The 25,002-nt window shown below is 43.8% G+C and overlaps 1 protein-coding gene across 1 annotated transcript in view; it reads right to left on the bottom strand.

Moving 5' to 3' along the window:
* The window catches only part of CCDC141 (coiled-coil domain containing 141), a 116,776-nt gene that overhangs the window by 20,264 nt on the left and 71,510 nt on the right, over window positions 1-25,002 (bottom strand). The window contains exons 8-17 of the mRNA XM_056861530.1: window positions 20,849-21,021; window positions 18,198-18,339; window positions 15,649-15,768; window positions 14,112-14,303; window positions 12,784-12,960; window positions 11,246-11,425; window positions 9,341-9,466; window positions 7,506-7,694; window positions 6,641-6,820; window positions 5,638-5,787 (exon numbers count right to left, since the gene is read on the bottom strand). Coding sequence (XP_056717508.1) covers window positions 5,638-5,787; window positions 6,641-6,820; window positions 7,506-7,694; window positions 9,341-9,466; window positions 11,246-11,425; window positions 12,784-12,960; window positions 14,112-14,303; window positions 15,649-15,768; window positions 18,198-18,339; window positions 20,849-21,021 — 1,629 coding nt within the window. The remainder of the gene's footprint in view (window positions 1-5,637; window positions 5,788-6,640; window positions 6,821-7,505; window positions 7,695-9,340; window positions 9,467-11,245; window positions 11,426-12,783; window positions 12,961-14,111; window positions 14,304-15,648; window positions 15,769-18,197; window positions 18,340-20,848; window positions 21,022-25,002) is intronic.

The following is a 25,002-nucleotide window of genomic DNA, read 5'->3' on the forward strand; positions in this document are numbered from 1 at the left end:
GAAAACTATGCATGCATCTAAAAAGTACTACGTGTCATTACATAGAATTACTTTCCTCCGATTTCAACAGGAACATTTCCCAATGAGCAAGTTAAGGATTACATCCTAAGTGCACCATGCTCAATATAAGGACGCCATGCTTTGAACAAACCGGTGGGCTGAAATCGCTGAATACATGGTGGTTGCACAACATTGGCAGTTGCCAAGTCCCCCACCCCCAGTCAATTAAGATTTTAAAAATACTAATTTTCTTATTGGTTTTCTAGATATCTGTCTATATATTTATAGTTCTTTTTCTTTAATTTTGATCTTAGTGTTGGCCATATGAACAGTATGGCCATTTATGCAGGGTCAGTTTTGATGCTCGCACAAAGTTCTTTTTTTAAATGCGACCTTTAGAATGCCTATTCACAGTCCTGATGCAAAAGGAGAAATTCCACCCCCCACCCGCCTGCTCCCTCGTTCCTGTTTGCATAGCCATTAGCAACTGCCGTGTGCATAGCAAAAGCGCAGCTGTGATTTTTGCATGGTTCCTTGACGGGATTCTTCGGAGCAAGCACAAAAGGTCGCGTTAAAGGGGCGAAGCAGGTGTGCACTGGCTTGGCAGTCATTTCCTGAATGACGGTTCCCTGAAAAACTCAAAAAAAATATGTGGGGCTGGAACGCGCTGCTAATTACCAAGCATAAATGGCCAATGAATTGGCCATAGGAACAATATCATTAAAGAAAGTAAGTATGGTGGTTGCAGAAGGGCATTGGATTAGTTAAGATAAGAATTCCATGAGGACAGCACTGTGTGATGATTCCAGAAGAATCTCAACACGGGGGAGAAAAGTAGGTCCTCTGAACTGATCTTAGTTCCCGTTCTGTCCGTTCACTGAAAAGTGTTAACGCTGGCATGCATTATGATGACTTTAACCAACTTTTGCCCTAGAGGTTTGTCCAGGTCCTTGCAGGCATGCATTTGTACAGCTGTCCTGAACCGTAGCTGTCCTGTCGTAGCTAAAGACTGACAGAAGGGGGATGTTTGATGGCAACTGCTGAGATTTATTACACAAGAAAACAGAGAACAGATAATAAAGAGAGAGCAGGAGAGTTTTAATAATTTGATTGTTCAGGCTCACAAAAAAAAGGGCGGTGGGAGAAAAGAAAACACCTTAAGGGGAAAAAAGAACTTTCCTCCTCTTTCCATTCCTGAGACTTTCAGGAGGATCATTTAACATGGACTTTTCTCCTTCCGCATGCAGATGTCTTAAGGGCAGGCTTAAAACAAGCTAAAGAAACGTGCTAATGGAAAACAACTTTTCTATCACAGATGACGCTAGAGAGAACAGAAACAGGATTAGACTGTGTCTGTGTGTCAACAAAACATCCGGGGGAAGGATCTGGCAGAAGTGGAGTAAGGGAACCTGCAAACATCAGAACCAGCCCTGGCTGCTGTGTGGAACTGATGTATGTCAGGTGCCACCCCACAGTGGAACTCTTATTGGCTGGATGCACACCATAACACATCCAAAACGGCACTGACATGCCCTGTGAGCCTGGTATTCATTTTTAAATGTTGATGCTATTTATGGCAGCTTGCTTGAAGGATGGGTATGCTATAGTGAGCACTTTGCTTTTGAAGTACTCTCTCTCATTAGAGGCCTATAAAGACTAAACTCTTCCTTCAAACTTCGTGTTGTTTTCCGGAGCCATTTGTGTAGGAATGTAGAGCAAATTGCTTTTAAAAGGAAAATTAATCCTTTGCTCGCTATTCTCTGTCATTTGTAATTCAGGTGTCGCTATAATTCAGGAGTCACTTGCATTTTGCAAGTCTTTTCATGTTGCGTTTTAGACACATAAATAGTACGTTAACTATGTGCGATGCGGGAGATCTGTGATTCAGTCTCTGGATATGCTTTCTCTTCCTGAAAGGGAGTCATATGGAGCTCCCAATTTGCTGTTTCTCCCAATTAGAGAAACAGGTCTTTCTTGCCGTGTCCAAGTCTTTCCCCCAGGGTGCTGAAGTAGGGTTGCCAACATCCAGGTGGTGGCTGGAGATCTCCTGCTATTACAGCTGATCTCCAGGCAACAGAGATCAGTTCCCCTGGCCACTTGGGCAATTGGACTCTATAGCACTGAAGTCCCTCCCCTCTCCAAACCCTGCCCTCCTCAGGCTGCACCCCCCCCCCCAAATCTCCAGGTATTTCCCAACATGGAGCTGGCAAGCCTATGCTGCAGGCACTTTTGAGACAAAGGGCAGTGTCTACAGTTCTGACCGCCAGATATGCAACACTTAATATTTGGCCCTAAAACATTCCCTAGACAATGAAACCGTTTTCAAACCCAGTGCCGTCAACTGGAGATGTGCAAATAATTTAGCTTGCTGATGACCACCTGGCCTGTTAGATCTAAACAACTTTTCCCTGCTAACAACAGCAAAATGTTTCTTTGCTTCTATCAGGTGGACAGTTTCTTTCTGAAAGGTTATTTGCAAGGATATAACCCAGGGGTCCCCAACCTTTCTGAGGCTGCATTTGCGCTGTTTCTGCCATTGGGAGATGTCAATTTAAAACAACAACAACAGTATTCTGGGTTCAAGCAAGTAAATTTATCAATTACATGATAGGTGCATTGGCATTTCTGCATTGTCTTAGGACTAGATAATGAAACTATAAAAAAGGCAGTATAACTGAAGCAATTCCATGCTGTCTTTTATTATGATAGAGGTGGCGGTGAAGGGCATTTGCAAACTCCCTTAAGGAGAAAAAAGCCTCTTGGTCATGAGATGAAATTAATAAGACAGTACAACAGTCGCTTTCACACCCCCTTTGAACGAAAAGCCAGCTAACTCTGACCTATCAGATTCCCTTGGTTCAAACTAGGCAAGATGTCAGGAGCTTCAGGAATGGTTTTCCCATGTGTGTGTTTTTTAAGAGTAAACAGCAGTCACAGGAAGGCCTGATTCAGGGTTGGAGAAAAGGAAACTTTAACCCTGAAGAGATGTAATTCCAGGAGATTCGCAGGTCCCACCTGGAGGCTGGAATCCCTATGCCCCCCCATAGGGTTGCCAGGTCCCTTGTCGCCACCGGCAGGAGGTTTCTGGGTCAGAGCCTGAGGAAGGCGGGGCTTAGGGAGGTAAGGGACCTCAATGCCATAGAGACCAATTGCAAAAGCAGCCATTTTTCTCCATGTGAACTGATCTCTACTGACTGGAGATCAGTTGTAATAGCAGGAGATCTCCAGCTAGTACCTGGAGGTTGGCAACCCTAGCCCCTCCCAGCTGTTTTCCTCAGCTCAATGGACCCCACTTCTCTGACCTGCTATTATCCCCAGAGGAGAAAACAGAGCACCAGCATGGTTGTGGTGGCTAAACTCCTGGACCTGGGAAGCCCAGCTTCAAGTCCTCCTTACTCTGCCATGAAGTTCACTGGGTAACCTTTGGCCAGTCATGGTTTCTCAGCCTAAATTACGTTTATAGAGTTGCTGTGAGGATAAAATGTGGGAGAAAACTGCATGTGCTGCCCTGAGCTCCTGATAGGAAGGGCTGGATTAAAAAAAAAAAGTAACAGAGATGCAGGCACCCACCAATCTAAACCCCCCCTCACTCTCCCTGTGCAGCTGCTATTTACTCTCTTAAAACATATAGGAGACCTGTTCATCACCATACATAGTTTTGACTCACGAGGGACATAGAATTCACAAGCAGGTGAGACAGCTGGTCTAATTCAGGCTCCTACTGAGGGTAAGAGGCCAGCTGTCAGCTAGCAGACTGATCAGCACAGGTGAAATAGCAAAATGTCCACGTGGAACCTGGAGGTTTACACAGGCAAGATGGGCAGAACTGTACTGATTCAGGAAAAAACAACAACATTAGGTTGAGGACATGTGGAACATTCCCTTAGGATCTGGTTATAAGACATGCAGACTTCCCCTGTATAACACAGAGGTTTCTAATGAGTGGAAAGCTAAACATAAATGAAGGAATAAATATACCTGAGTACCTACCTGTGTTTTAAATATTGTCTGGGATCCACAAAAAAGGTACCGTATTTTTCACTCCATAAGACGCACCTTTTTCCTCCTCAAAAGTGAGGGGAAAGTCTGTGCGTCTTATGGAGTGAATGCCGGCTGGGCATGTGCGCATCGGGACGGCGCAAACCGGTGTTCCCCACCCCGACAGCCAGCTGGGAGGCGTGCGGGGCACACAGAGCCAGCTGGGCACATGCGCATCAGGACGGCGTGAGCCGGCGTTCCCTGCCCCGATGGCCAGCTGGGAGGCGGGCGGGGCGCACAGAGCCGGATGGGCGTGTGTGCATCCGGACTACGCGAGCCAGCGTTCCCCGCCCTGACGGGCTGGCGTGCACGCGCCCAGCTGGCTCTGTGCGGCCCCGCCCGCCTCCCAGCTGGCCGTTGGGGCAGGGAACGCCGGCTTGCGCCGTCCCGACGCGCATGCGCCCAGCCGCCATTCATTCCATAAGACAAGTTTTTAGAGGAGGAAAACAAGATTTTTTCTTGTTTTCCTCCTCTAAAAACTAGGTGCGTCTTATGGTCAGGTGCGTCCTATGGAGCGAAAAATACGGTACCTCTAGCTCTTTGCACGTAAGGAGGTTTTTGGTCTGTGTTTCCTGAACAGCAATCCTTCATGGCAAACCCCTTTTGAAACAGAGGGAATTTTCAAAGTGATTTGTGTTACAATAAGGGGAAATTTTGTCATCCAAACCCCCCCAAAAGGGGACAAAAAATTCCATTCGGCATGTATAAACTACGGTTTATTTTTTTGTGGATTCCAGCCATTATTTATATATTGTAATCAGAAAGTAAAGGCACATTTAGTGCACTTCATGTAACATCTACGCTTTAAATTATACCGCAAAAAGTGACAGCTACAGTTATCATCATACATAAAATATCATTTGCAGTGCAAATATCTGTGTCAAATTGTGGATTCTCCCCCCATGTAAAAAGCTCTCACTGAATATACCAAGCTATCACATCAGGAACAAGATGTTTAGAGTAGCCCGTACCCTGGTGTACCCAGTTAACTACATGTAGAGAGTTGTGATGGTCTGAAATGTTATAGTTCAGATCTCTACCACCTCATTCTGTGTAAAGTGTAGACAGGCTTTGTGTAGAAGTGACCATTTCCTATCTTCTTTATGAAGAACATAAATGTCAGTAAAACTGCTGATAGAGAGCCCCGTGGCGCAGAGTGTTAAGCTGCAGTACTGCAGTCAAAAGCTCTGCTCACAACCTGAGTTCGATCCCGACAGAAGTCGGTTTCAGGTAGCCGGCTCAAGGTTGACTCCGCCTTCCATCCTTCCAAGGTCGGTAAAATGAGTACCCAGCTTGCTGGGGGTAAAGGGAAGATGACTGGGGAAGGCACTGGCAAACCACCCCGCAAACAAAGTCTGCCTTGGAAACGTCGGGATGTGACATCACCCCATGGGTCAGGAATGACCCGGTGCTTGAACAGGGGACCTTTACCTTTAAAACTGCTGACTGTTGAATTATAGAGGCACACAGACCATCTTTTACCCGGGTAGCGAACCCAGGAGCCTAACTGAAAATGAACCTACGAGGACTACTGAACAGCAAGAAAGTCAAAGGACGCAACAGCTTTTAATCATTTAATGTGTTTCTTTTTCACCAGACCTCATGAATCTCGTCTCTCGTGGTGCAGAAATGGAGAACGTTTGATAGCTCTTCCTCGTACTTATCCGCTTTTAAACCCCAGTTAACACTGCCAGACTCAAGTGCCTCCAGCTGCTGCTGCAGATTCTTTACAGAAACGTTAAAGGGATTCTGGAATGAAATGCAGAAATCAAGATGAGACAATGGTCTTTTATGCATGGGAATTTTACTTTGGGTTTGACGCTCCCTTGACCCCACTTTTCTCATCTGAATTCTCAAAATCCTATGCATGGTGCTTGTTTGCCCCGAAGAAAGTCCTGGAGTATCAAGAATAAGTTTTTGTAATACAGAATCACTAGCACAAATCTGGTGCGCCTGAGTCCCTGCCCCTTGAAAACTATGCTTTGTAATTGGCTGTAGTCTGCAAAGGGATGTACTAAAAGGAATGACAGGATTGCCTATCAGAAACAATGGAAGAGGGTGGAAGGACCACTGAAGATTATGGGAGCCAGGATTGCTAACTGACTTGCATGGGCTCCATTGAAATACAGTACAGCACAAAAAAGGTTGCAAAGAAAATGTGGAATGGGACTTCCATTAAGATACCATGATAGATCTCTGCTGATGAAAGAGATTTCTATCAGTGGAGCAGGACTTCTTTGTCTCCACCCCCCAAAAAAAATATTTCTCCTGGGGGACAGAGGATCCCTAGGAACAACATGAGAAGGGAGTTGGGGGCTTGCAGTGGGAGGGGGGAAATGGCTAAAATCCTTCCCTTTTGTTAGCAGAAATTGTCCATGGGCTCCAACTCAGCAGTAATACAATTAAGGATGTTGCTTTCAATCGCAGCATAGTTGCAGCCCAGTATACACCCCACGATACAAAAAAATAATAATCATAAATGATCCAGGGTCCATTTTAATTGTAAATATCCCAGTTTAGGTCTAATACAAGAAAGGCAAAGTCATGCCCTTCATGCTTCTCACTTTGTTCCACTCCTTGGCAGGCTATGATATTGACTTACCGGATGTTGCACTGTCGAAATTATATCCATTCCAAGCGTGAGTGCCAGTTTGTACAGCTGCCTGATTTGTGCATGTTTCTCCTGAGCATTGTTCAGATGGGTCTTGACATGGGACGTGTCACTGGGCACCTCTTTAATTTCTAGGACCTCCAATCCTCCAGATTTTATGAGACTTTCAAGCTGGGAAAATCACATCAAAAATTAACACGCTTTTACTCATGCATTTTACATTCACAAATCATCTGGTATAGGGTCAGGACTCATACACCTCGGGTTTTTAATCCAGATTTAAACCATATCTGGTTTGTAATCAAGATTTAGAGCAAACTATATCAAAGCACAATTACTACAGAGACAGGGTTACTTTTTAAAATACTGTATTCTGTTTATAAGTATGGCAAACTAATAGTCATTCCCTTAGTTGAGAGCCCAAGTGGTGTAGTGGTTAAGAGCAGTGGTTTGGAGCATTGGACTCTGATCTGGAGAACTGGGTTTGATTCCCCACTCCTCCACATGAGCAACGGAGCCTAATCTGGTGAACTGGATTTATTTCCCCACTCCTACACACAAAGCCAGCTGGGTGACCTTGGGCAAGTTACAGCTCTGTTAGAGCTCTCTCAGCCCCATCTATCTCACAGGGTGTCTGTTGTGGGGAGGGGAAGGGAAGGTGATTGTAAGCCGGTTTGATTCTTCCTTAAGTGGCAGATAAAGTTGGCATATAAAAACCAACTCGTCTTCTTTTTAAAATACTGTGTTCTGTTTATAAGTATGGCAAACTAATACTGATAGACTACACAGACAGATACATAGGCGTAGCTGCAGTGACAGAAGGTGTTTCCATGAAGCTAAATATAATTATACTCACTTGCTCTTTCGCATAATGGAACTTCACTGTCATGTTGAAAATTTCATCGTATGTTTCAATCCTTTCCTTTATCTCCTTATGGAGATGAATGAGCTCACTTACTTTCTCAGACTTTTCCATGTCAGGGACTCCTTTCGAACTCAGCTGTTCTGATAACTTTAATGTATACTCCACTTCAGCGTTAAGTTGCTAACAAATCAGACACAAGAAAATTATCCAGACTAGAAATGGCAAATAGATCGTCAGTGCAAACAAAACACGGCCCGCTTTGCTTTTGCTTCCTTCTCTAAACCATGAGTGCACAGTAGCCTGTGAAGCTCAGCCACTGAGAAAATACACCATTACAATTTTGCCAGCTTGGTATTACTGTTTATTCATTCCTTGTGCCCCGCCCACCCCCCCATCTCTAGAGCTCGGCTCCCTGAAGCTATTTATGGAGACCTGTTTTCTTGTGATTCTTCCTCATCTGTCGCCTTCATCTTAGACAAATAGCTGCCCACCTGCCTTCTATCCCAAAGAAATAACAGATGGGTACGGCTAAAACTACAGGTAGGTATGGCAGTCTCCAGGTGAGACCTGGGGATCCTCCAGAATTAGTTTCCCTGGGGGAAAAAATGGATGTTTTGGAGGGTGGGGTCTATGGCATTGTACCCCACTGAGGTCCCTGTCCTCCCAAGGCTCCATCCCCAAATCTCCAGGAGTTTCCCAACCTGGATATGGCAACACTACCCACGAGCCCCGGCCAGTGGCCAGGGGAAACCTGGCAACCTTAACCACAGCTTAGAATCACCAGTTTATGGGAGGAATCAAATTACAGTTTTCCCCTATTTTCTCAGGCATCTGTATTTGAATGTTACATGAAGCTGCCTTATACTGAATAAGACTATTGGTCTATCAAGTTTAGCATCAGACTGGCAGCGGCTCTCCAGGGTCTCAGGCAGAGGTCTTTCACATCACCTTCTACCTGATCCTTTTAACAGGAGATGCCACAGATCTCTGTGGACTGTTCATCATCTCCTGTCACGAACCTGGGGCCTTCTGCATGCCAAGCAGATCCACTAAGCCATGGCGCCTCCCATGTCATGCCAAAATGAAGCTTGACTGAAAGCTCCGAAATGAAGAAGCCTTTCGGCAGCACTCCACCAAAAAAGGAAAGAAGGAAGGAGGACACGAGCATAGCAGCAAGTCATGCTCATACCTGTCAGAGGTGGTTCTGAAAGTAGCCATATACTCAGGCACCCATCTACAGTGCCCTCCCCTCCAAATTCAGGCACCCATCCACAGTATCCCCCCTCCATACTCAAGCACGCATCCACAGTACCCCCTCCATATTCAGGCATCCATCCACAGTACCCCCTCCATTCTCAGGCACCCATCCACAGTTAAAAAAAGAAGTAAAGGTCCCTTGTGCAAGCACCGGGTCATTCCTGGCCCATGGGGTGACATCACATCCCAACGTTTACTAGGCAGACTTTGTTTATGGGGTGGTTTGCCAGTGCCTTCCCAGTCATCTTCCCTTTACTCCCAGCAAGCTGGGTGCTCATTTTACTGACCTCGGAAGGATGGAAGGCTGAGCCAGCCTTGAGCCGGCTACCTGAAACCGACTTCCACCAGGATCAAACTCAGGTTGTGAGCAGAGCTTGGACTGCATTACTGCAGCTTACTACTCTGCACCACAGGGCTCCATCCACAGTACTCCCCTCCAATATGCAAAATCTACTCTGGCGCAGAAATTATTTACAACTGCCTGCATAAAATTCCACTGACTTTAACACATATATGCAAGAACAAGTCCGCAGAAAAGAAATCTTTGCATGTCTAGCTTCTATTCTCACCTGAAACTGTGGTTTCATTTGGTTAAATTTATTTTGCAGCTCTATGAGCACAGAAAGGTTGCTTCCAAGATCAAGTGCCGCAGTGGACCGGAGTGACTCTTGGAGAGCATTTAAGCTTTGTGTGGTCTACAGCAGGAAAAACAATATGCAAAAATATACGGTTTTGTGTGCAGCCTTTTTTCAAGTGTGGAAACCTAAATATTTATTCATACATATTCATACACATCCAATTTTTGAAGGCTAGTTCTCACCAGAAGGTTAAGCTGCAATTTCAGTGCTAAAACTAAGTGCAAACTTTTTCAATGCCATAGTGGCCAGAAAGACAATTATAGAATTGAAATGAACTGAAGAAATAATAAGTATAGCCCCTCTGGTTATAGATGCATGCTTAAATATGTAATATTATCACCCCAAACTCAAAATACAATTGGGTTTAATGGCCGGTGTGCCCTTGATGTCTGATGCCAATCTAAGACGTATGAATCTACTTTTCACGGAGGTATGTTTGATAAGACTGTTAACTCCTTTGGTTGCAAATCTTCTGACAAACAGAAGAAGGATGCCCAAAAATATGATGTAACCAGAAGAATCCAAAAGCAACAGGGTAAACGGGGTGTCAGTTAGCAGCCTTTACTAAACGGACAAGTCTAATATTTTTTCTGTGACTTCTCAGGGACCCAAAAGGGTTAAATACTGCCCTGGAGATTACTGATAGACCAAAAGACACATAACAGTACACAGACACCACTCTTAAAAGCCACTGTGCCCCGGGCAGCGCATTCCTAAAGGAAGGGGGATTTCCATGGCAGCCGGGAGTGGCACCGCCACGATGCTTCCTAAGAGGCTTCCTGGCCACCACGGAGGGAAAGAAAAGTCCCCATAGGGGAAAGCAGGGCTAAAAAAAAAAAAAAGGTAAAGGTCCCCTGTGCAAGCACCGGGTCATTCCTGACCCATGGGGTGACGTCACATCCCGACGTTTACTAGGCAGACTTTGTTTACGGGGTGGTTTGCCAGTGCCTTCCCCAGTCATCTTCCCTTTACCCCCTGCAAGCTGGGTACTCATTTTCCCGACCTCAGAAGGATAGAAGGCTGAGTCAACCTTGAGCCGGCTACCTGAAACCAACTTCCGTCGGGATCGAACTCAGGTTGTGAGCAGAGCTTTTGACTGCAGTACTGCAGCTTACCACTCTGCGCCACGGGGCTCTTCTACAGCAGGGCTACACCACCTAAAAAGGTGGTGTGGCCACGCCACTATGGGAGGGGGCATTCCTGGGGTGAAAGGGGCTAGGAAGCTGCCTAAAGGGATGGGTTGCAGAGGCGGGGACTTGTGCTGGGTGGCGCTGGCGGGAAGCTTGGATAGAATGTACGCCACAGATTAGGAAGGTACCATCAGTTTCAAAAGCGGGAAAATATGCTTAATGAGCAGGGTCAAGGAATCTATAAAAGGCAAGACGGCTTCCTTTAACAAGGGGGTCGCTCAGAATTGCAATAATCATTAACCATTTCAGCCAATAGCCACACACACACACAAGTTGCCTCTCTATGTTCTGACTATTTCAGAGCAAAGAGTAACCTGTGACAAATTGTGTGTGTTACAATGCTTATCTGTCTCTGTGTGTACAATCACATACAGGGAAGTAAGAGATTTAAGGCAGTTATGAGAAATGTTCCATCATTACTATGTTTTTGAAAAGTTCAGCCACTGTAATTTTTTCCTTTTGAATAGATATTCTTGCATCTCTCTTCTAGAGAAAGGGATTAGTTTTGATCTAGGTGTTTTCTCTGAAATCTCCTGGCAAAAATCAGGACAATTAACGACTCCATAGCAAGAAAATCACAAATGAAACATTGCTTCAGTGATACAGGATTAATCAAAGCACTCTCCTTTAGCGAGATTTCACTTACGGTTTTAAATTGCTCATTAAATTTCCCACACTGTTCTTTGATGGATTTCACTTGACTCGTGTTAAGTTTCCATGATGTCCAAAGGCATGTCAACTCGTCCTTTTCTTTGTTCAGAACAGCAATAGCTTGTTCTGTTACTTGTACAACATTTTCCACATTTAGTATTAGATTCTCATTTACCTGTTAAGTGAAGAATTAACAAACCTCATTTATCTGAAGGAAGAAAATATGCCCTTTTTTGTTGTTGTTGATAGCTTGATACCTAAATGCTGGCAACTCTAGTCTCTGCACTGAAGCCAGCCAGCAATGTGTTGCCTCGCCCCTGCTCCTACAGGCCTGCAAACAGGGCCCCGGGTAAGTTCAGGGCCCTGCCTTCACACGCCCCTTCCATTTTTATTATTTTTAACTTTAAAAGTCCTTTTTTTTTGCATACCCAAGAAGTCCATGTCCTGACTTGGATGGCTAGGGTTGCCAGCTCTGGGTTGGGAAATACCTGAAGATTTTGGGGATGCAGCCTGAGGAAGGCAGGGTTTGGGAAGGGAAGGGACTTCAATGGGGCGTAATGCCACTAAGTCCACCTTCCAAAGTGGCCGTTTTCTCCAGGTGAACTGATCTCTGTCGCCTGGAGATCAGTTGTAATAGTGGGAGATCTGCAGCCACCACCTGGAGATTGGCTATCCTATGGATGGCCCAGGCTAGCCTTATCTTGTCAGATCTCAGAAGATAAGCAGGGTTGGCCCTGGTTAATACCTGGATGGGAGACCACCAAGGAATACCAGGGCGGTTATGCAGAGGAAGGCACTGGCAAACCACCTCTGTTAGTCTCTTGCCTTGAAAACCCTACTGGGTTGCCATAAGTCGGCTGTGACTTGATGGCATTTTACACACACACACACACACACACACGGAGTCCCTAGCACACAGAAACCCCGACCTTCCCTATTGGTGGCCCAGTTTTGCTGCCCTACTGACAAGCACAGTCATCAAGACTGCTATGATTAGAAGCAATGATCTGTGTGTTCGTTCTTCCAGTCCCAATCTCTTTTCTAAATCTCCCTTCTTGGATTTCTCAACCATGGCCCTTTTTGTTAACTGCTGGCATTCACGTGCTCCTGATAGCCTCATGTCTTCGTTGCCTGGTTTGGTCTTTTAAGAAACTGAACACATGAACACATGAAGCTGCCTTATACTGAATCAGACCCTTGGTCCATCAAAGTCAGTATTGTCTACTCAGCCTGGCAGCGGCTCTCCAGGGTCTCAGGCAGAGGTCTTTCACATCACCTACTTGCCTAGTCCCTTGAACTGAAGATGAACCTGGGACTTTCTGCATGTCAAGTAGATGCTCTACCACTGAGCCATGGCCCCTCCCCTGAAGACTTCTCTGTTGCTCCAACTGTTCTTTCTATTAAGTAACAACGATTTTAATGCATTTTGCATACTGTGATTTGCAAACATTTTGAAAAGGATAACACCAAGATTTTTATTTTCATAGGTAGTCATGGATGCTAGAGTCAGCAGTGCCTCAGTGACAGCCTCACCATGTTTACTAAATTTAAAAAGTCGTGTCCTATATCTTCAGTGGAAAGAATCTTCTTTAAAACCATCTGCCATTGCATTTCAGCTGACTGCATCAATGTCTCATTTTTAGCCTCAATGTCTTCTTGCACAGGCTCGGATGTATAGAATTCTTTCAGCTTCAGAGCATCGCCACCAATCTAAAGGGGTAGAATATAAAAAGACACTTATGTTGGGAGTCCTAGTCTGTATAATGCTTGGGCTTTTCCGCATGCCCGACTTACACCTGATTTTCTTGGGAGTCTATCTACAACCACTGGAATTGGGTTGGGCACGGCTGTTCCACACATCTGCCTTCCCTGTGCATTTTTACAGTTGTGGAGTCAGTTTATTTTCTTCTGCACATGCCTTCAATAATGAGGATTTTCGAGGGAGAGTGCTGTCATCATCGGTGGTGTCATTGGTAGTGTTACAGCACCCCCCTCGTTTTTTAAAGGCACTAAAATATCGATCGGGGAAGGCACTGGCAAACCACCCCGTAAACATAGTCTGCCTAGTAAATGTCGGGATGTGACGTCACCCCATGGGTCAGTAATGACCTGGTGCTTGCACAGGGGACTACCTTTACCTTTTAAAAATATCAATATATCCCTGGAGCATTGTAATGATAGGTTAGGCAGGTTCTCTGAATTCCAGCTTTCCTTTTTTTAAAAAAAAGTAAGTCTCTACCCTCTTCCTTTGAGGAAATATGAAAACGTGGGCAAAACATGGGGAAATGCAGCGGGAGAGCGAGATTACCCCTGACGGCTAGAAACGGCATGCACAATCAACACAAAGACCCAAAGTAGTTGGAGGGGTGACCGCGAGAGAAACAGCCATGTTGAAGCTGGAGAGTGACAGATTCAAAACAGATAAAATGAAGTATTTTTTTCACACAACGCATAATTAAATTGTGGAACTCCCTGCCCCAAGATGTGGTGATGGATGCCAACTTGGAAGGCTTTAAGAGGGGAGTGGACATATTCATGGAGGAGAGGGGTATTCGTGGCTATTAGTTAAAATGGATACTAGTCATGCTGCATACCTATTCTCTCTAGTATCAGAGGAGCATGCCTATTATTTTGGGTGCGGTGGAACACAGGCAGGATGGTGCTGCTGCAGCCGTCTTGTTTGTGGGCTTCCTAGAGGCACCTGGTTGGCCACTGTGTGAACAGACTGCTGGACTTGATGGGCCTTGGTCTGATCCAGTAGGGCCTTTCTTATGTTCTTATGAGGATCCCACCATACGCAGGCACCGGTGAGATAAAGGGAAGGACAGTGTACATCCCTTCTTTTAAAAGTATATAAATACCTCATTTGATGACTTTAAAAATGTCACATAAGGCTTCAGGATTTCCAGTTTCAAATTAATATTTTTGTTAAGAGTTGCCAGTTCTTCATTCAGAAGCTTTGTTTTGCTAGAAAAAGCTTCCGCTTCGGTAGTTTCAAATTCTTCCATCTCCTTAACAATTCTCACAGCTAATTCCAGCTCATGTGCCATCTCCTATAATAGCATAAACAGAAAAAAACAATATGTAACGTCCACATTTATAGTGAACTGCTGAACCCTAGACAATTCATTTACACTCTACTAACATAACCCTGCCCTGACCTGAATGGCCCAGGCTAGCCTGATCTCATCAGATCTCAGAAGCTAAGCAGGGCCAGCCCTGGTTAGTATTCGGATGGGAGACCACCAAGGAATACCAGGGTTGCTGTGCAGAGGAAAGCACTGGCAAACCACCTCTGTTAGTCTCTTGCCATGAAAACTCCAAAAGGGGTCGCCATAAGTTGGTTGTGACTTGATGGCACTTTACACACACACACACACACACACAACATAACCCTACCAAAACAAAAAAACATCTAGTACAACTAGGAAAAATTTCTCACCTGATTTCTAGATACTGTGAATAAGAAGAACTGGCTCGTTTTTAATAACTATGTTTTAATTGATTTATATATATGATACAACGTTATGAGTAAATGATTCACAAAAATTAACAGGACAGCAATAAAAGCAACCCATTACATTGTTTTGAATCAGTGTTTCTCAACCTTTTGTATCTTGCACCCCACCAAGCAGTCTATCAAAGAATCTGGATTTCACTACAATAGAAACAAAAAGCCTACTTTTTCCAAGAGGAACATTTATATGGTTACTGGACTTCTGTTACTACTAAAAGCATGCCGAAAGGTCAGTCTAAGAATCCATAGCAGGGAGGGTCAGCAGGTGATGGCATGCCACACTTATAGGGCGACATTGGCCTTTTATGCAGGTACGTTTCCCCATGGTCACCCTCGCCAACTGCTTCGGGGCTTCTTTTTGATTACGCACGCCTTATCCGCTCGTCAGGGGTCACCTCGCTCTCCACGCGCATTTTGCCTGCATTTTCCAGATTTTGGCTAAAACAGCATCTAGAAAACACAGGCAAAACATGCGGGGAGACTGAGGTGACCTCTGATGGGCGGATAAGGCATGCATAATCAAAAGGAAGCCCCAAAGCAGTCAGCGGGGGTGACCACAGGGAAACGTCCTTGCATAAAAGGCCATTGGGATTGATGGAGAGCAAATTCTTAGTAGTTATTATGAAAACTCTGTGTCCTATTGGCAGTTAATATATGACAGGATGAGTACCACTGTTTTCAATGTATAGGAAAGTAACTTAATCTTAATTTTTCATGCACTGTCTTTCTGCAATCCATTTAGAATCAACCCAGAGGAAATAAGCATTTTCTTACCCTGAATTTTAACAAAATTAGTCACACAACACAGCCTAGTTCAGATTCTGAATTTCTCTTTGCAGCCAGGTGAAGTTGAAAGGAGTTTATAAGAAAAGGCATTTTACCTTAGTTTGATTTGCCAGTTCTAAATACTGGTTCATAACTTTCTCTGATTCAGGTGCAGATGATCCAGGATTCACGCCAACTGAGAGTATTGGACTAATGTTTTTGATCTTCACAGAGGCCTCATATTTTAAACAAATAAGGAATGTTAGTTGAAAACATTAAAAATACTTATTTGCAGACAACCAACTGAGCTTTGTTTTTGACAGTGGCATGAACTGTTGTCTCCTATGCATCAAATTTTACTTTAGAACCTCTTTGACACAGGAATTTGTCTTCTCGTTAAATTTAAAACGCTAGCCGGTGTGATGTAATGGTCAGAGTGTTAGATTAGGACCTGGGATCTAAAAATCTCCACTCTGCCATAGAAGCTTGCTGGGTGACCTTGGGCCAGTCATACAGTCTAACTGACCTCACAGGATAAAATGAAGGAAAGGAGAAAGAGGTAAGAGTTAATAATTTTTTTTAAAAAGAAACAATGTGTTATGGATAATTCATTCTACAAAATGCCTTCACGGGAAAACTGTCTTGAGCTTTACATCACATACATTACAAATTCCACATAATTACGTGTTGTGAAAATACTTGTGGAAGTGTACACAATTTATATTCATGACAGTGGAATGAAACAGAAAAGTCATGAACTATCTAGCTTTGGATATCATGTTACATGGTGGCTTGGATACCACGGTAAATCTCCATTCACTTACTGAAGGGATTTTCTGTTAGCCGGACTTCCTTGCCCTTCTTTTCTACTGAAATCCCAAATGATCGCCAAAATGCTGCTCCTGGGAGCAGAGGACCCCCCATGATCAGCATGGGGTCAGTGTTCCACAGAAAGAGGGTGGAATCCGCAAGAACAACTACCCCTTTCTATTGGCAGAAGCTTACTGCAGGACCCAACCCAGACTAAGCCCTATGAGGAAAGGCTGAGGGATTTGGGAATGTTTGGTCTGGAGAAGAGGAGTTTGAAGGGGGACATAATTGCTCTCTTAAGTATTTGAAGGGCTGTCACTTAGAGGAGGGCAGGGAGCTTTCCGGTTGGCAGCAGAGGATAGGACTCGCAATAATGGGTTTAAATTATGAGCAGAAAGGTACTGTCTGGATACTTGGAAAAAATGTTCACAGTGAGAGTAGTTTAACAGTGGAACCGGCTGCTTAGGGAGGTGGTGAGCTCCTCCTCACTGGCAGTCTTCAAGCAGCGGCTGGACAAACACTTGTCAGGGGTGCTCTAGACCAGTGGTTCTCAACCTGGAGCCATATGGCCCCCCCGGGGGCCCCCCAGGATATTCCAAGGGGGGCACAGGTGAAAATTGTGTAAATGGGGGGCCACGGCATGAGACTTGGGGGCCACAGAGGGAAGTGAGAAGTGAAGAAAACAGAAATACATGAAAACCTAACACATTACTTTCTTCATTGCACTTCTATGCATTGTTTGCAACTGTGGATTTTTGTATCGCTGTAATCTTGTGCAACGGTGGTCGAGGCTTTGTTCTCCCTTGTATGTGAAAATTGTTGTTTATTAGCATGTTGTGTTCCCTTTTTGTGGGGTATTTTTTTGTAAATTTCAGTTTCCCAATAAGAACTGCACGTGTGCATTTTGTGTGGCTGTTTATGGCTTCTTTGTTCCTTGGCTATTTACAAACAAAACATTTAAATAGCGACCTTTCCACCAGTAGAACAGGGGGGCCACAGGAAGGAAACAAGGTCGGAAGGGGGCCACGGTCAGAAAAAGGTTGAGAACCACTGCTCTAGACTGATTCTGCATTGAGCAGGCGGTTGGGCTAGATGGCCTGTATGGACGCTTCCATGTTCCTATATTTAGACATTATAAGGAATATGAATTCATTCCTACAGCACATTTTAGATGCATCTAAATTAGTAAGCTGCATCTTCTAAATGCCAGAGACAATTTTAGCACTAAATAGATTGTACAGATGTATAATGCTTGCAGGGAGCTGTGGTAGGAAATATTTATTTTGGGGAAAAGGGATAGCAATCTCTTAAAAGGCATTTATAGCTCTCATTCCAAAACCCACTACATTACACTGGCTTTCCCTCACCATTTAATTCCTCAGCTACCCTCCCCCCCATGACTTCCCTTCAGCACAGGCCTTGCAATTTCAAAACTCCATAAAGTTTCTCGGAGCCCATTTATGCATGGGAGGTTTTGCCTCGGATTTGCTGCTCTCTAGATGCACCATTTCCCCCATCCGAATTCTCAAAACTCTGCCTGGGGGCTTATTTTTGAGTTCTGAGAATTTGGATGGGGAAAATGTGCACCTAGAGAGCGGCAAATCCGAGGCAAAACCTCCCATGCATAAATGGCCAGTTAAAAACAACGGACTTTTAAAACAAGCCTTTCCCACATTCCAACACCATCCACATATCTCTACATGGGCCAAACAAGGAATTCCACATGAGGCAGGAAACAGAAGATGAAGTGAGAGGGGACACAGAGAGACAGAGAAACAATGAAGCAGTGACACTTTAGAATGCCAGCGTGGGCAGCTGCAAAGGTATAGTAATGAAAATGTATGTTATCACATACCTTCTGAAGGTAATCTTCTAAGCTGGTGGTTAACTGCTGCTTTTTTGAGGCAAGTTCTTTGTTAACAGGGCACTGTCTGCTCAAGTGATCTATTCTTTTCTGGATGCAGTCTACCGTTTCCTGAATTCGAGTAAACCAAGAACTGTAGTTGGAAACAAATAAGTGGTAAGCATTTTACCCACTGCAGTGGGCTTATTGTAAATAGTTCAACAAAGTTCTAGTGTTTAAATACAATGTTAAACATTACTGGCCTCTTAAAACAAGCTAAGAACGAATACTAGCAAAGCAGACTCTAGACCAGGGGTGTCAAATTTAAGGCCCACGGGCCAGATCTGCCCCCTTGAGAGCTCTTATCCAGCCCGCGAGACAGCCCCCCCACCACTCTTGATCTGGGCTGGGGAGGCATGGCCCAACCCGACAAAGAGACATTTATGTCATATCTAGCTTCCATAACAATTGAGTTCGACACCCCTGCTCTAGACTGTGTAGCAGATTGTGTGTGTGTAAAGTGCCGTCAAGTCGCAGCTGACTTATGGCGACCCCTTTGGGGGTTTTCATGGCAAGAGGCTAACAGAGGTGGTTTGCCAGTGCCTTCCTCTGCCCAGCAACTTTGGTATTCCTTGGTGGTCTCCCATCCAAATACTAACCAGGGCTGACCCTGTTTAGCTTCTGAGATCTGACGAGATCAGGCTAGCCTGGGCCATCCAGGTAGGGGTGTGTAGCAGATTAGGTCCTCACATTTTGAATTCTCCAAAGTGATAACAGACATCATCATTAGTAATCCCTAATAGTAAGGATTGGGCTGCACAAGATGGTGGGAGATCTGTGACTGGATCTCTTGCGTGTTTTTAAAAATTAAAAGCAGTCAGGGGAGAGGTGATTCAGATTGGTAGCACTGTGACTGGTGGGGGGGGGGTTTCCTCTTGTCATTTTCCCAGTCTCTCTTCACACTCACACCCATGTGGCATTTGCTCCATGTGGGCAAAACCAACAGGCACCACTATTTTCCCCTTTCAAGGTCAACAGAAAAATTCGGGGGCACATTGAAAGTGGGGCAATTGTGGGAAGAAAGGTGCAATTTTCCACCATCCCGTCATGTGTTGGAATAGGCAAAGACTGGCGTACAAAGAAGAGAGAACACCCTGCTGGGGGCAGCAAGAGAACAGTTAGGAGAGTGAGGTAAGCACCTTCTCTCCTGTTAAGTATCATTCCTCGTCTATCTCCAGATTGCTACTCTTAGGGCAATATCCTCCTTCTTGGAAGTTCTACTCTCACTTCTGTTCTCTCTCTCTCAGCTAGTCATGCAGTTAGGACCCTATTTCTCTCTCTCTCCTCTTCACTATCAAGTATGTTAGTTCCTGAATAAACCTTTATCTGCACTTTAATCATGTTGTGCATCTTTGTCATGTTAATTACTGCCAACATCATGACCCTGATCTAAAACAGGAAACATTCATGTTTTTTTCACTTAAGAAAAAAAGGGAGATACAGTCATGGATTTCTTGCTTTTTTGGGCCTAGTTTGGCCCTGAATGAGGAAACAAATAACGAAAAACGTCTATGACAGCAAATATATCAAAATCTAATTTTGACTTATACCATAGCTGAAAAAAGGATAAAATACAAAATAACTCATATTTCTTACTGTATTTTTTTCCTTGGAAGGGTTTACATTCTTCTAAACAAATAATTCATTTACAATTAATATTCCCTGTGAGTTTGAAAGACAATGTTTTAAAATGTTGTTTTAAATAGAAATGAGGAGTAAATCTATTGCCAAAGAACTGATAGTCATTCTCAACATATTAACTCCAGGGTTATAGCAATACGAATGCCCAAGGCGGTCCTCTTTGAATCATTTATCACATAAAATTAGGATTGGGAAATTGCATACGAAAAGAAAATTAACTCGCATGCTCAATTAATTTACAATGGAACTTTTCTCTAGCAAACCATTATGAAATTCAATGGTAATACAAATTCCATTGAAATATGAATATATGGACATGATCCAGACAGAAGAACTGGAGCTTTATGTGTTAAAACGTTTCGTATGGCAGTTCTCACTGGTGAAGGAACAAGCCTCTGTCCAGGTTTGAAAGTGACTTGTCTCCTTTGCAGTGGAAAAAGCTATGCAAAAAAAAGGGGGGGAAGGCCACGAAGACTGGATCAGATGTTCTGAGAGTAATGCTGGACAGGCCTTTCCTTTTTCTGATGCAGAATGGGGCTGTCCAAATGAAATGTGGATTTATTTGATGAGATGTTATTTCCAGGATGTGATGCTATTTCCAGGTGATGCTCTAGGTATTTCTCCTTATCTCTATGGTAAAGACCATAGAAACTAGTGAAAATTCCTAAAGCATCACCACAGAAGCCATATTTTCTCCTGCTCCTCAATTTCTCAAGGGGTGGAGATTGGGTGTTGGAATACCCCACCAGGCCTGGTCAATTGGGAACCCTAGGTCCAACTCCTTTATTTTCAATGCTCCATCCAACCACTTCCTGAAACTTTTCACTCAGAACATCGCTATGGATGAATATGAAGGAAATGACAGCTGTCTCAGGGCAACCACTTTGAGAGGCACCACTTCACATGTACAAGGCAGGTACACAAAATACAAGTAAGGTTCTTAATTTACATACTTAACTTACCTGTGGGCATTGCCTTTACTAAGCAAGGCATGTCCTTTCTGCAAGGTATCTTCTGATCCATCTTTAATTTCTTTCTGCAATTCCTCATACTTTTGTGCCAAGATAGGCAAATTTAAACTTTCAGAGTTCAAAAGTTTTAGGGAAGCCTCAACATTTCCAAGAACATTATCAGTCTGTAGAAAAAAACAATTTGCATGCTGTTAATTATTTAGGAAAACCACTGAAAAGGCAATTTTCCTTTGACTCATATCAGCTGATGTAATACCATATGATTTGAAATTTACAAGTTCGGGATTAACCATTTGTCTTTATTTGGCAAAGGTAATGTTGGTGTGGAAACAAGCTTCCAACTGGACCTGCACTCCTGCATGCCAAAGCATGCTCAGTGAAGGATTTCCCATGCTTGGTTCAATACATCTGGTGCCTTCATCTATACACACTGTTCTCCTTAATGGATTGGGATCAGAGGAGTCAAACCTTAATGGCACAGCACCTGCTTTGCATGCATAAGTTCCCAGAATCAGTCTTCAATATTTCCAGCTAAAGGATCTTAGTTATCAGGGTTGTGAAAGGCCTCTTGCTGATTCAGGAAGGAATTTTCCTCCAGGCCAGATTGGCCAGGGATCCTGGAGGATTTTTTTTTCTTTTTTTGCCATTTCTGGGCATGCAGTAGGGGTCACTGGGGGGGAGGGGGGAGGGAGTTGTGAATTTCCTGCATTGTGCAAGGGGTTGGACTAGAAGACCCAGGTGGTCCCTTCCAACTCTATGATTCTATGAGAACTAAATATTCTTAGAACCCAGAATGTCTATGGCACAGAAAAACTGTCAGCAAAGATCCTGTATGGCTCCAATGTGAAGGCAGAATTTACCTGTCCGTAAAGGCATCCACTTGAATAAAGGAGGAAGCTTGTATGCATGCTGTTGTGTTGTGCCCTCTACTGAAGAAAGTGAGGAGACCCACATACCCATTGCATTGCCCATGGAGCTCTGGATCAAAATAGCTCTCTTACAATCAAAATCCTATACATCTGAATTGCAAGACATTTTATTTTTCTTACAAATAAAACACAAGCATTGTATGTTGACCCAGCTGACATTTTCTGTCACAAAATATGCAAGTGTGTTATTTGGATTGCGACACCGTGCACAGATAATCTGCACTGATACCGTAGTTTCCATATTATCAGGTTTTTCTTTATCTCAGGCAGTTTTCTGCTACAGATGTGAGAAGCAAACGAAATATCGTCTTCCAAAAGAACAGCAGATACAGGCAGGGAAATGCTATTTAGGTAAATGTCAGGATCCAAATTATCAGCTTTTTGATTTCACAGTGTAGATATTTTTCTAAGCATTGGAAAAGAATCAAGCCATGAAGGCAGGGGTGCGGGGGAGAGAGAAAAGAAAGCAGCAAAGAAGCTCAGGGTGTATCTCCCACGGTGAAATAAATGTCTGAAAAAAAGTGGCTGTGGAAACAGTATATTTTCTTTCCAGAGCCCTTTATAGGGCAGAAGTTATACAAGTCCAAGACGACTAAAAAGAGGAATGCAATGATGGTTTTTTTCTGCTTCCTTTGAGAGAGAAGACAATTGCTGTGTAGGAAGTGGGTAATAGTAAATCAATGACACTGCACATTTCCGTCATTCCCTCGTCTGCCTTTTCTCCCCTGACTGAAGAACTGTAGGTTAAAATTACCAATAAGGGTATTATATGGATTGGAGTTAGAAGCCAGCTATGAATGGTTGTCTCAGAACCTTGGATTTTACTGCCAGTGTCTTGGATAATACGAGCTGCTAGAAAAAGGATAGGATAGGGTTGCCAACCTCCAGGTAGTAGCTGGAGATCTCCTGCTATTAGAACTAATCTCCTAAGGAGAGTTACTCCAATCTAAGTCCATTAAAATGAATGGGCTTAGACTGGAGTAACTCTTTTTAGGAATGCACTATGAGCTTTATAGAGAATGGGAGGGATGAAAATCTAAGAAGCGAACACAGCTATTTGGACTAAGGCCAACAGAAAAAGGAAGAAGAGAAGACTTGCTTTTTATATGCCGACTTTCTCTACCACTTAAGGCAGAATCAAACTAGCCTACAATCACCTTCCCTTCCCCTCCGCACAACAGACACCCTGTGAGGTAGGTGGGGCTGAGAGTGTGTGACTAGCCCAAGGTCACCCAGCTGGCTTCGTGTGTAGGAGCGGGGAAACAAATCCAGTTCACCAGATTAGCCTCTGGTGCTCATGTGGAGGAGTGGGGAATCAAACTCGGTTCTCCAGATCAGAGTCCACCGTTCCAAACCACCACTCTTAACCACTACACAATGCTGGCTTTCTGCTTTCAGGAGCTTCTCAAAATCTCTGCTTAAGCCTATTAGATAATATTATTAGCATTTGCAGCGCACGTACTGATTAGATCAATTTCTAGCTGAACTACAAATCCACATATCCCATTTTTTGTTTCCAGCATGAATAATGGGAAGGCCTGGATTACCATGGCTACAATCCTAAACACAAGTATTTGGGATTATGCCACACAGTTTGATTGACTTCCACATTATATATGCATATGATTGGGGTATAAGGCAGAATAGTTGCAATCCATAGTGCTGCAAAACCGCTTTGATTAATTTCAATTGAATTAATACAGAGAAGGAGAAGATTGCTTCTCACTGAGGCGGGTTTTTCCATGACAGCTGCAATGTTTTTCTGGTTGACAAGATGATCCCTTCCTATAATGCTACCGTTTCACAAATGGTGCCATCTCAACATAACACGATACTTACCAACAAGGCCCTATTATCCTGCTATAGGCTTTAAAAATATTAATTCAACATTTTGTTATTGTAATCCATGCATTTGAAAGGTGTTTTTTTTAAAGAATATGATCTTTGTATTTTACATTTAAAAACACCTTAAGTAGCATTTATGTACTCTGATGAATAAAGCAGAGGAATTTAATTCCTGTTATATATAGTGTTAGAACTCAGTCAGCTTCAAGTTAGTTAAAAGGCCTCAGTAGAATAACTTTGAAATAAATATTTAATATAATCTTATATTTCTGGAAATGCGAATAATGCAGACGCTAGCTTTCAAGGAAGGCAGTTTCCTTTTATAGTTTCCACTTACACTGCAGGGGCATAAAACAGAGGCAAGGAAGAAATTACCGATAGACTTCACCAAACATATTTCAAAATATTAATTAAGATTGCCACGTGGACTGTGCAATTTTTCAGTGTTCATCAGACCAGAAAATAAAAAAGGAAACTCATTATCAGTGTTTGTATACTACTATTTAAGGTCAGCATTCTTGTAATGCTAAAGGGATGTCTGGATAAAGAGGTGGAAGGTGCACTAGGGTTGCCAGGTCCCTCTTTGCGAGAGGTATTTAGGGTGGAGCCTGAGGAGGCGGGGTTTGGGGAGGGGAGGGACTTCAATGCCATAGAGTCCAATTACCAAAGCGGCCATTTTCTCCAGGTAAACTGATCTCTATCAGCTGGAGATCAGTTGTAATAGCAGGAGATCTCCAGCTAGTACCTGGAGGTTGGCAACCCTATCCCCAAACACAATTGCTGAATAATATGGGTACTACTCTGAAATGTAATGGAAATGTCCATCTACTGTGGGCATAGTGCTGTTTCCAGGCAGCATTGGTCTCACTCTCAACTGATTTTGTGATGTTGTCACATAGCCAAATGTGTTTGATAACATAGCATCATAATGCTTTCACATTCACTAGGCCAGAGGTGCCCAACATCGTTCCCCCCAGCACCTTTTCTGGTGCCCACCAAGTGTTTTTAGGAAGTGGGCAGGGCCAGGTAGGGCTTTTGCCCAGCAAGGCATCCGATTGACCACTGGAGATTTGACTGGCTGTGCAGATTTTTTAAAATGTTGCTTTGGCAGCAGCTGCCCCCACAGCACAAGGAGCTACACTGTGTTACTGAAGTTAAGCTGTGGAAATCATTTTGTGGCTGGTTCTGCCTCCGGTGGCAGCCATTTTATAGCAGCCATTTTGTTGCTGTGTCCACCATGCTGTCTCGGAATTGCAAATGTGCCCACAGGCTCAAAAAGTTGGGGACCCCTGCACTAGGTCATGATGTCCTCTGGGCCACTATTCTTAGGACGAATGACTAGGGTTGCCAACCTCCACTTACTAGCTGGAG

This window comes from Euleptes europaea, chromosome 15 (assembly GCF_029931775.1).
Source record: "Euleptes europaea isolate rEulEur1 chromosome 15, rEulEur1.hap1, whole genome shotgun sequence".
NCBI classification, from domain to species: domain Eukaryota; kingdom Metazoa; phylum Chordata; class Lepidosauria; order Squamata; family Sphaerodactylidae; genus Euleptes; species Euleptes europaea.